Source organism: Taurulus bubalis, assembly GCF_910589615.1.
Source record: "Taurulus bubalis genome assembly, chromosome: 2".
Classification (NCBI taxonomy): domain Eukaryota; kingdom Metazoa; phylum Chordata; class Actinopteri; order Perciformes; family Cottidae; genus Taurulus; species Taurulus bubalis.
This window is the reverse complement of record NC_136590.1, coordinates 16,794,838-16,805,194: the sequence shown is the minus strand read 5'-3', so window position 1 is coordinate 16,805,194 and position 10,357 is coordinate 16,794,838. Positions and strand designations below refer to the sequence as shown.

At 44.3% G+C, this 10,357-nt stretch overlaps 1 protein-coding gene across 1 annotated transcript in view; it reads left to right on the top strand.

Moving 5' to 3' along the window:
- The first annotated feature begins 3,354 nt into the window (after positions 1 to 3,354).
- Positions 3,355 to 10,357, top strand: part of vps35l (VPS35 endosomal protein sorting factor like) — a 7,951-nt gene continuing 948 nt past the window's right edge. The window contains exons 1-25 of the mRNA XM_079214395.1: positions 3,355 to 3,455; positions 3,555 to 3,674; positions 3,799 to 3,823; positions 4,166 to 4,245; positions 4,502 to 4,630; positions 4,776 to 4,860; positions 4,938 to 4,994; positions 5,117 to 5,213; positions 5,391 to 5,438; positions 5,700 to 5,793; positions 5,973 to 6,173; positions 6,304 to 6,350; positions 6,883 to 6,994; positions 7,133 to 7,249; positions 7,362 to 7,415; positions 7,499 to 7,579; positions 7,673 to 7,735; positions 7,848 to 7,933; positions 8,062 to 8,142; positions 8,442 to 8,505; positions 9,015 to 9,113; positions 9,208 to 9,285; positions 9,443 to 9,557; positions 9,765 to 9,904; positions 10,058 to 10,223. Of these exons, the coding sequence (XP_079070521.1) occupies positions 3,369 to 3,455; positions 3,555 to 3,674; positions 3,799 to 3,823; positions 4,166 to 4,245; positions 4,502 to 4,630; positions 4,776 to 4,860; positions 4,938 to 4,994; positions 5,117 to 5,213; positions 5,391 to 5,438; positions 5,700 to 5,793; positions 5,973 to 6,173; positions 6,304 to 6,350; positions 6,883 to 6,994; positions 7,133 to 7,249; positions 7,362 to 7,415; positions 7,499 to 7,579; positions 7,673 to 7,735; positions 7,848 to 7,933; positions 8,062 to 8,142; positions 8,442 to 8,505; positions 9,015 to 9,113; positions 9,208 to 9,285; positions 9,443 to 9,557; positions 9,765 to 9,904; positions 10,058 to 10,223 (2,326 nt within the window). The 5' untranslated portion in view covers positions 3,355 to 3,368. The remainder of the gene's footprint in view (positions 3,456 to 3,554; positions 3,675 to 3,798; positions 3,824 to 4,165; positions 4,246 to 4,501; positions 4,631 to 4,775; positions 4,861 to 4,937; positions 4,995 to 5,116; positions 5,214 to 5,390; positions 5,439 to 5,699; positions 5,794 to 5,972; positions 6,174 to 6,303; positions 6,351 to 6,882; positions 6,995 to 7,132; positions 7,250 to 7,361; positions 7,416 to 7,498; positions 7,580 to 7,672; positions 7,736 to 7,847; positions 7,934 to 8,061; positions 8,143 to 8,441; positions 8,506 to 9,014; positions 9,114 to 9,207; positions 9,286 to 9,442; positions 9,558 to 9,764; positions 9,905 to 10,057; positions 10,224 to 10,357) is intronic.

Below are 10,357 nucleotides of genomic sequence, written 5' to 3'. Positions count from 1 at the left end.
ATGAGAGACGCTCATCAGGGACCTTTGGTCGAAAGTAAGGCCTGTCAACAACCTGCTCCTGCAACTTGACTATCCCGTAGTCACCGAAGAAAAAAATAAAAAGTGCAATAAGTGATCTAGCGTAAAGGATGTAAGTGTGACACCTGTATGTCCCATTTGTCAAGGTTGCACGCGATGGCGCTGTTTTCCTATTGTCATTCAAGGGTGCTACGTGCAACATTAATAAATCATAATTGAACACCAAATTACTTCTATGACGCGAGTGTAATTACTACGTGTGGAGGGCCATTTTCACCAGAGGGAAACATGGAAAAAAAGTTATGTTCAGGGCTGCAACTGCCAACTAACCAATGTCTTTTTTTAAATGGGTCTTATTGATCTCAATCTCATCTGGACCATAACATATTAGAAAATCTTCCCAGAGGGCAAGTTGTTTTGTTTGACGGACTGTTCAAAGATATTAAATATGTACCTTCACGATACGCGCATGCAGCAAAGCTGCTGCTTGTCTTTAACATATAAAATAAATAAGATAATACAATAATAAGCAATAAGTTGAAATAACGTCTGGGGTTGTGGTTATTAGGATAGCGTGTAGAGCTAAAACAAATAGCCGGTTAATCGATTAATCAATCAACAGAAAATGTATTGGCCACTATTCTAGCAATCTGACTATTATGGCAGACAAGATCCCATTCCTCCCAAGTTAAATGGGCATTTTTCTATATTTTCAGACATTTTGTAGACTCAATTATTAATTGTTGAATAGAGAAAACAAATATGCAGTCTTATTGATAATAATAATAAAAAGGGTTGCTTCAAACATTAATATCATGTGTAGGAGCTATTTACTAATATTATAAGTTATTTTTCTACACAGGTAGTATTTTTTATTTATAGTTGTTTACTTAGTCTTTAGTTTGTTGATTGGGCAATGCTGTGGGCACCCGGTGTACTTAATGGAGTAGGTACAGGACCGGGATGCACCTGGGTAGACGTATGTTGCTGTTTTTTTACCAGCGACAGCGACAGGTCAGCACGGGAGAGGCAGCATGGGGCGTTTCTGTTTGTTTGAATATTTTAAGTTACAATAAATAGCAAAAAAAAACGGACTCCCGCTTGGACCCTGCATTATTTGGGCTGCGTCAATAACCAAACCTAGGGTGCATCAGTGGCTTTTGATATTGTTTTTTTTTCTTTGATTTATATTTATTTCTTTGATTTACGGGACAAATGGCCACTACATCATGATTCATCTATTTTAAGTCATTTGTTTTCCCAGTCTAAATGGCCACATTACAGTCAAGTGGTGCAGCTTTTTGAAACTATATTAATTTATCAGAATTAAATTACTTAATTCCACCATTTGAGCATGAATTTGACAGTTATGATACACCCACCCCCGTGGATTAGATTGAATACTGTGTGAAAGCACTTAAAGCCACAGCCAGAATATAGTTATACTATACAAGTAGCTAGTACATTACTTAATGTAACGTTAGTATTTTGGTCGTCAGTATATAGCCTAGACGCTATTGTCATTGTAGCTCAAAAACAAAACAACCAGCAGAGAATATCGACAAAGGCTGAAAAATGCTATCGAAGACTGAGATTATTGGACAAATCCACATTACGATAGTTCACACAGACAGAATAATTAGCTAATTCTTCAAGTTTCATTATCTTACAATCTCAGCAAAAGAAAGCATGCATCCAATTTAGCTAGCTCCAAGATGTCCTGCCTTGCTCTATCGTTACTGCTGGCTGCCTCCCGCCACCTTAGACCCGAGTCTTTGCTCATGAATAAAGCACACCGACTCGTACTCCACTTGACATTGACATGCTGTACCTGTTCAGGTGAAGAGGGCGGGCGAGCCTGTTTCTGTCATGGCCGGGCTACACGGTTAGCCATGCTCTGTCTCCACCGGTTGCAGCAGAGTTGCCCACACCGTAAAGCGGCGGTGCTGACAAAGATCGTCTATTGGACAACCGTGTCATTCAACAGTGTCAAGCGGTTAAGATGGTCACTTAAGAAAATTCGTTTGTTTTTAAGTAAATGTCGCAGTGGAGGGTCAACAACCTGTTTACGCCAAGGTTAAATCAGTGTACTTGATTTGCTCCAAGTAGCACGTGGTACAACGCAATGTACCTCACAAAAGGGTTTCAGTGCCCCCCAACAAAATAATTCCGAAGTGGGATGTCTTCTTCTTCCACTCTTTGGTGCGGCTCGTCGAGTGCGCGCAATGTGTCCTGGGTAATGCAGTTGTATTTTGCTGAAACTCTTCATTAAAACGTATCAACCCACGCTGTCGTTGTTACAAGTATTAAAATACCATTCTATTGTGTATTCACAGTATAAGTCCGGACGATGACAACTGTTCATATTCAACAGACCGTCCATTTGAAAACAATAACGGCGCATTCCCAAAAGTTGGCATAACCAGGAAGTACCGGGGTGTCATGTGATTGTAAAAGAAAAATGGCTGCTGTGCAGTGGTAGGATGTTCTTTTCTATTTCAGAAAACTCAACATACATTTTCTTAACTGTGTTTTTACGGGCGACTTTTGAGAACGGTTCGTGTCGTGCAAACGTGTGTATGGCGAGCTTATTTATAATTATCTTGCCAAAAGAAATGCCAACCTTGTTTTGCAGGTTGTCAACATAGCATTACCAATCAGAAGGGAGAATTACCAAGTGGTCTTATGGCTCTGGCCTCGAATCAAAAGTCCTCTTTGCCTACGATTAGGTTGCATTTTGTCAAACTCCTGTGGTAAAGTGTCATTATGACACGGAGGAGTGTTAGCATTAGCTGTCAGTAAGTAAACAGCATGCTCTCTGTAGTGAGTGTGCCCAGTGGGAGACCTCAGACTGTCAGTGTGAGCTCCCTCGGTGATCTGAAGGCTGAGTCTGTCCTCCTGTCCTCTTGTGTGTTACCAAGGCGATCCAGCGGACGCAGCTATGACGTCGAGCTGCAGAGATGTCGTCCCGAGGCTGGTCTGGTTGATTTTGGAGACTACCATCCCCTCAAACCCATCATGGTAGACATTTTTTTCTTCTTCTCGTAACTATACTGTACGACCTTGTCATAAACGGCACTGTTCCAACATCACAGTGTCTGCATCGACATAGTTGAACACAATCTATTATGTTATTTTTACGGAAATTAAAACCTACAGTTGAGGTTGTTAAAATCATGATTCTGGTGTGCCTTGCGTTGAGTTTCATGTCACTTTCACAGCTCTGACCTCCCCTGCTCCTCTCCACCACCCAGGTAACTGACACAAAGACCCGCCGCGGCGCTCGTAAAGGCAGCACCTCCTCGTCGTCCTCCTCTTCCTCCTCGGTGGCCCCGGACCCCCTCAGCTCCATGATGGATGGGACCGACCCCCTCTCCATGTTTGCAGCAGCCTCGGCCAGCGAGCCTCCTGCCATGTCACACAGCGCCTCCACTGGGGTTTGTAACGCTGTAGACAGACTCTTCAAAACCTGAGACAAAAAGCTTGATGATACCCAAACCAGTTTTTTTTAAAAAGGAGAGATGTTGTGCTTTCAGGACCTGGGGAGGAAGAGGAGGGAGAAGGAGGAGGAAGCGGTTGGGCCAGACTTTGAGCCCTGGTCGTCAAAACGTGGGGAGATCCTGGCCAGGTTCACCACCACTGAGAAGCTCTCAATTGTGAGTTGTAGAGGTTGATTTAATGTTTTTCCACAGAGTCGTCCTTCACCAGAACAGCGAGAGAACCGCAAGTTGCTCTGGTTCTTTAAACAGAAACCTAATTCCAATTTCTTTGTCTTCACAGAATCTTTTCATGGGTTCGGACCGAGGTAAGACCCGCATTTGTATTCATCATAATGTTCGTACTCGGTGGACACACACAGTCAGCAACTGGCTGTTGAACATAGGGGAGCATTTAGCAGCCAAAGAGCCAGATATGTTTTCTCCAAAATCAAACCAGAGCTTGAAGGAGAATGTTTGACACATGTAAATACGCAACTGTGACACGTTCACCGTGTCGACTTGATGAGGTCAAAATATGTCAGTGTGTTGACAGCATGCTTTGCTGCCCCATTTATTCCGCTTTCACTAATCTTTATATAGCAACACAGAGTCAGTGTGTGTTTTTACTTTGGTCAAAAGCTAACACATCAGTCCTGCTGTCGCCGTAGGAGAAGCTCCAAGTCCAGGATCCTCTGCTGTTTCAGAGAAAGTGCGAACTCGCCTGGAGGAACTGGATGATCTGGAGGAGGTGCCTTCTTGTCTAAATAGCACATTTCAAATGTCAAAATCCTCTTTCACCGAATGCTCTATTACTTGTGTTTGCATGCATGCATGCATCTACTGCACTTCAGCTGCCTCTGTTGGTGCTGAAACAAGCTGCAAAATTCAACAACACGATAGATTTTCAATGAAGTGAACATTATTCTAGCTAAACAGAGATAATCCATGTTCGCGCAGCGATGTGTTTTGTACTGACTTGTTTGTGTTTGTGTGTGCGTGTTCAGGGCTCCCAGAAAGAGCTGCTGAACCTCTCCCAACAGGATTACGCCAACCGCATCGAGGAGCTGAACCAGTCCCTGAAGGAAGCCTGGGCCTCGGACCAGAAGGTCAAAGCCCTGAAGATCGTCATCCAGGTAGTCCAGTGGTTGAAAACACTTATAAAATATTGGAGAGAAAACCCGTTATGCTCCTTCAGTCACATTAACCACCTCTCGAACCGCTCGATACAGAACAAATTAGTTATTGTCAAAAACACTGATCTGTGTTCTGTTTTCAAAGTGCTCGAAGCTTCTGTCCGACACCTCGGTGATCCAGTTCTACCCCAGCAAGTTTGTCCTCATTACTGATATCCTCGACACTTTTGGTGCGTAAAGGACCCTTGTATCTCTTAGTGCAGAAAAAAAAGAAGGGTTTTCTGACTGTAGTCTCACTTGTCTGTAGGCCGGCTGGTGTACGACAGAATCTGGACCATGTGTTCCGACCCACGACCCCTGACAGGTACGGAGAAGATGCGAAAAATCCAGTCAGATTTAATTTAGGCATTTTTGACTTCTTTTTAACCATCTGTGTCTGTCTCTGTCTCATGTCCGTTTGGCCCGCTTGGCTTCCTCCCTCCTCAGACTCGTTCACAGTCGACGATGTGAACGACACGGCCAAGGAGACGTGCCTCAACTGGTTCTTCAAGATCGCGTCCATCAGGGAGCTCCTGCCCAGATTGTATCCTTTTCCCACCGTCAGCAGTGCGTCACAGCTTAAATCTGCCCATAAACTTGTTTGTCAGATAGAATCTTCTTACAACATCACATCTTACATTTGTCCCTGTGACAACCCTGCTCATCAAAGACGCACCCCTGACTTCATGTAGAAATTTGACTCTTTGACCTCTGTGAACAGATACGTCGAGGCTGCCATTCTCAAGTGCAACCGCTTCCTGAACAAGAGGTTGGTTTGTTTCCCTTGTGGGCTTCGTTAGTCAGTCGTTACGTCCCAGTTTCCCTTTTAGGTCTACGCATAATGCGTTTATCTATAATATTCTTTTGATATTCTGCCCTTTACTTGCTCTACTTCCGCATTTCAGCAGTATTAGATGTGTATCATATCCATCAGAATTACTTTGTTTGAGGGGGTATTTTAAAGATCTGGCAATGTATTTGCTGCAATGGAACAATAAAATAGTCCCTCCTGTCCCAATGCCCCTCACAGCGGTATTTCGGAGACGCTCCCTCGTTTGACAGCCATGATCCGAGGGATCGGAGACCCCCTGGTGGCGGCGTACGCCAGAGCTTACCTCTGCAGGGTGAGACATGCTCACGTCTTACGCTTTTTCTCTCCTGATTCTGAGACATTTCTTATCCGTCAGCTCATTTTCATTGTATTTCCTTTTGCCCTATAAGTAGGGCAGTCGTGAGATGAAAGCAGTGTCGTTTTTCCATTTAGACAACGGAATCCAGAGATAACAGTGCTCTCTCTCTCCAGGTGGGCATGGAAGTGGCCCCCCACCTGAAAGAAAGCCTAAATCGCAACTTCTTCGACCTGCTGGGCAGCTTCCGGCAGGTTAGCAGTGAGAGCGTCCAGAACCAGCTGGTCCTGCAGAGGGTGGAGGTGCCCGAGTACCTGACTCTTTATTCACCTGCCATCAACTGGATCCTGCAGTGCATCGCCTACAGAGCTCCAGAGGCACGCAGTCGCACACCGTTTTAGCTTCAAGATATCAAATAACGGCATTTTCAGTGGAAAAGTCGGGCTCAGTCAAAACCCTTTTATATAGGCAGACATGTTTTTAATGCTGTTTGTGTTTCCATGTCAGCCTCTGCTAACGGAGATGACGGAGAGATGCAAGAAGCTGGGGAACAAGTGAGTGCTTTAAAAGACACTGTGATAATGAGGTGGATTTAATTCGTAGGCTTTTTTTCCTTCCTGTTGGTGAAAGGTAACCTGCTTCTGTACAGGAAGTACACGTCCAAAATATATATTTAAAGGTGTATAGTCTTTCTACCTCATTTCAGATCAGTCAAACTGAATTAAATCTTGACGATGTATATTTTTCAGATTAGTCATATGTTACGATGATCAACAGGAAAAGACATCATTACAGCGTGGTTGCTTTTTTATTATTCCAGAATGATTTTATGTCTATGGAAGGACACGTTTTGGTTGTAACCGATGGACACACGCAACCACTGTTCAGCGTTTGCAAAACCACGTTGCTTCAAAACGATTGGGAACCAGTTCATAAAAGTCCAGTTCAATTAACAGATTCATACACTGCCAATGAAGAAAACACAATGTACTCACCAAGAGCTTTACACAGTGTTTCAACAGTTTCTGGTTTGGGTTTCTCCCTTTAACCACAAAGAATACAACGTGTTCCTGTTTTCCCCCATAGTGCTTTGCTGCTGAATTCAGTCATGAGGGCGTTCAGGCCAGAGTTTGTCGCAGCCAGAGCCACCGACTTTATCGGTATGATCAAGGACTGCGACGAAGCCGGCTTCCCAAAGGTCAGAGGGCATAAACATTCGTAATACGGTGGTCTGGTGAATGTGAATGCGTGAAGAAAGTTTATGAATTTTAAGTTATACCAATGAGCTGTGGGTTTAAGCATTGTTAAATCTGCTTAATTGTCGTCCTCTCTCCAGCATCTGTTGTTTGGTTCTCTGGGTCGCAGTCTGGCCTGTGCCGACCCCCCAGAATCTGAAAGACTGACGATCCTTAACGAAGCCTGGAAGGTCGTCACCAAAGTCCGCAGTCCTCAGGTACCGTAGGAATGACGACGCTGCTCTCACACATGTGTTTGTGTGTGTGCGTGTGTGCCCACATGAACACATTCAGGTTGTGACTGTGTATGGGATTGTTTGTTGTATTTAGGACTACGTCAACTGTGCCGAGATCTGGGTGGAGTTCACCTGCCGACACTTCTCCGTGAGTAAAGCACCGGAGGGAGGAGGAGTTGTCCCACTTTTTGTTACTTAAAGTTCACCTGTCTTTTGCATCTTGCTCCTCAGAAACGTGAGGTCAACACCGTTCTGGCTGACGTAATCAAACACATGACCCCCGACCGGGCGTTTGAGGACGCTTATCCTCAGGTTAGCAGCTCATTGGCTCAATGGGACAATTTCCCCTCCTCCTGCCGTGTGCTCTGTGGTGACTCTTGTTTATTTTGTGGGTTCTGTATCCAGCTGCAGTCAGTGATCAGGAAGATACTCACCTACTTCCACGACTTCTCCGTCCTCTTCTCCATGGTGAGTGACCGCCACCTTCGAGACACGCACGATGGACAGTTCGCATTGTCAAGGCCTGATATAAGCGGCTTTTTATCGTGCCACAATGTCCCCCAATTTTCCTGTTCCCCAGGAGCGTTTCCTGCCATTTCTAGACATGTTCCAGAAGGACAGTGTGAGGGTGGAGGTGTGCAGATCCATCATGGAGATCTTCATCAGGTAAGAGCCGCCTCAGAGACCGAGTTTGATGGATGAGATTTAATTGCTTTGTGACAAGAAAAACATGACTAATGTGTTTGTAAAGGTTTAAGAAAATGTTGGACTTCTAATTGTCTCATCTGTTGCAGACACCAGGAAGAGCCCACCAGAGACCCAGTCATCCTCAACGCCATGTTGCACATCTGCAAGACCATGCACGACTCTGTCAAGTAGGGTGTGTGTGTGTGTGTGTGTGTGTGTGTGTGTGTGTGTGTGTGTGTGTGTGTGTGTGTGTGTGTGTGTGTGTGTGTGTGTGTGTGTGTGTGTTATACTTAGAATTACCTCTGTAGTTGTTGTCCTTAAGGGGCTCAGGGAATTTGTTATTTCAATAATAATTTTGATTTTAGTTCATGTCAGCGATTTTAAACACCTTGTTTTCTCCTTAGTTCCAGTCCTTTTAATGTAGACGCCTGATGGTCAGCCTGGCGGCAGCCTTCACTCTCTCAGCTGTTTGATCTCTGTATTACAGCGCTCTCACTCTTGAGGATGAGAAAAGATCTTTGTCTCTGCTGATCATTGGCTTCATCCGCATGGTGAGACTCCTCAGACTTTTGAGGTCTGTGGAAATAGAGTATTTGTTTGGGACTATTTCCAGCTGCGGATAAATACACATTTGGAGCTCTTGTGAATATTTCAGTGTACATGAGACTGACTCAAATAAACTAAGCTCATGATCATGGAATTGAAGAAACTCAGTAAACATTTAATATATATATATATATATATATATATATGTATATATATATTTTTTTAAATTATTATTATTTACAATTGAGCTGTATGGAGCTCGGTAGCCAAATGGTTGCATTGCATGCTTATAACTGCAATGTTGCATGTCATACCCCCCATCTCCTCACTGTCGGCTGTCAAATAAAGGTAAAAATATATATATATCTTTAAAAGAAGATAATAGAGCTATATGGCACAACAGAATAAAACTATACTAATAATTTATACTAAATTTTTGAAAAAAAAGTTAATTCATACACTAAATCTGTAGGAAGTCTTTTCTCGCATCTTGACTGTCAGATATTCTGTTCAGGTTTCTTTTGGTCGAGACTTCGAGCAGCAGTTGAGTTTCTGTGTGGAGGCCAGAGCCACCTTCTGTAACCTGGAGTCAGTGCTGGTGCAGCTCATTCACGTCAGTATAAATCCACGCTTGCGTGTTTAATTTGCTACTGTGATATTCATGCACACACACGCAGCATCCTCAATGTTCACCCTGTTGTTTCCAGACGGTGAACCAGCTGGCGATGGAGACCAGCAGGGTGATGAGAGGGAGTCACTCCCGCAAAACAGCGGCATTCGTCAGGGTGAGTGGACGTGCACACGAGTATCCGATCACTGGAGGCCACCGTACGTTCCAACGGGATGAGATTTCAGCAGTGCTTGAGTAACATTGAGCCCAGCGTTGGCTTCAGATGTCAGATGCTTTGACTCGAGGACTGTTATCGTTCCCCTCTCCTCCAGGCGTGCGCTGCCTACAGTTTCATCACCATCCCATCTCTCAGCAGCATCTTCAGCCGTCTCAGCCTTTATTTGCTGTCTGGTCAGGTTGCGTTGGCAAATCAGTGTCTCTCCCAGGGTGAGCAGTTGCTTCCTTTCAAATTCTACACACTCAATTTTAGGCAATGTTTCATTCATTTTCAGCAATTCTTCACGTTCTTTTTCTGTCATCTCCAATCCTTTCCTTTCCTTCTTTCCTTTCTCTCTCCTATTATTGTTTCCTTGTTACCTCCCTTACCTCTTTCCTCTCTTTTCCCTCTCTCCATCCTTCTTAACGCACCTGCAGCGGATGCTTTTCTAAAGGCAGCGGTCAGTCTTCTTCTGGAGGTTCCTCGCTCCATCAGCGTTGAGGGGAAACTTCGCTCTTCAGAGAGCTTCCTGATGGACTTCATCAACAACTTTCTGGCTATGCTGTTGGTTGTCCCGGTAACACAATCGCTTCCTCATTCTTTTAGAAGAGAAATATGAGAAAAATCATCTTAAGGGGGAAACAAACAGCTCAGTTTTGATGTGGGTCGAAGGAGATGAAGTACCAAACCGTGTGTGTTTGTTTGTTTGTTTGTTTGTTTGTTTGTTCAGGACCATCCAGAGCATGGCGTGCTCTACCTAGTCCGCGGTTTGCTCAACAAGGTCCAGGAATACACCTGGGAGGACAACAGCGACGCCAAGGTGCGGGTCTACATCAGCGCTCTGCCCCTGCTGGCTGCCATGAGCCAAGAAACCTACCTCTACTCCATCCCTAAAGGTACATGTACACACAGCGTCGTAAGAATATCTCCGATACAATGAGATCCAAACTACTGCACGTTTTAGTTTTTTTTTTCCTTCACGAAAAATCCAGCAACACTGTTAGTGTTCCGCTTCATGACAAGAGGCTCT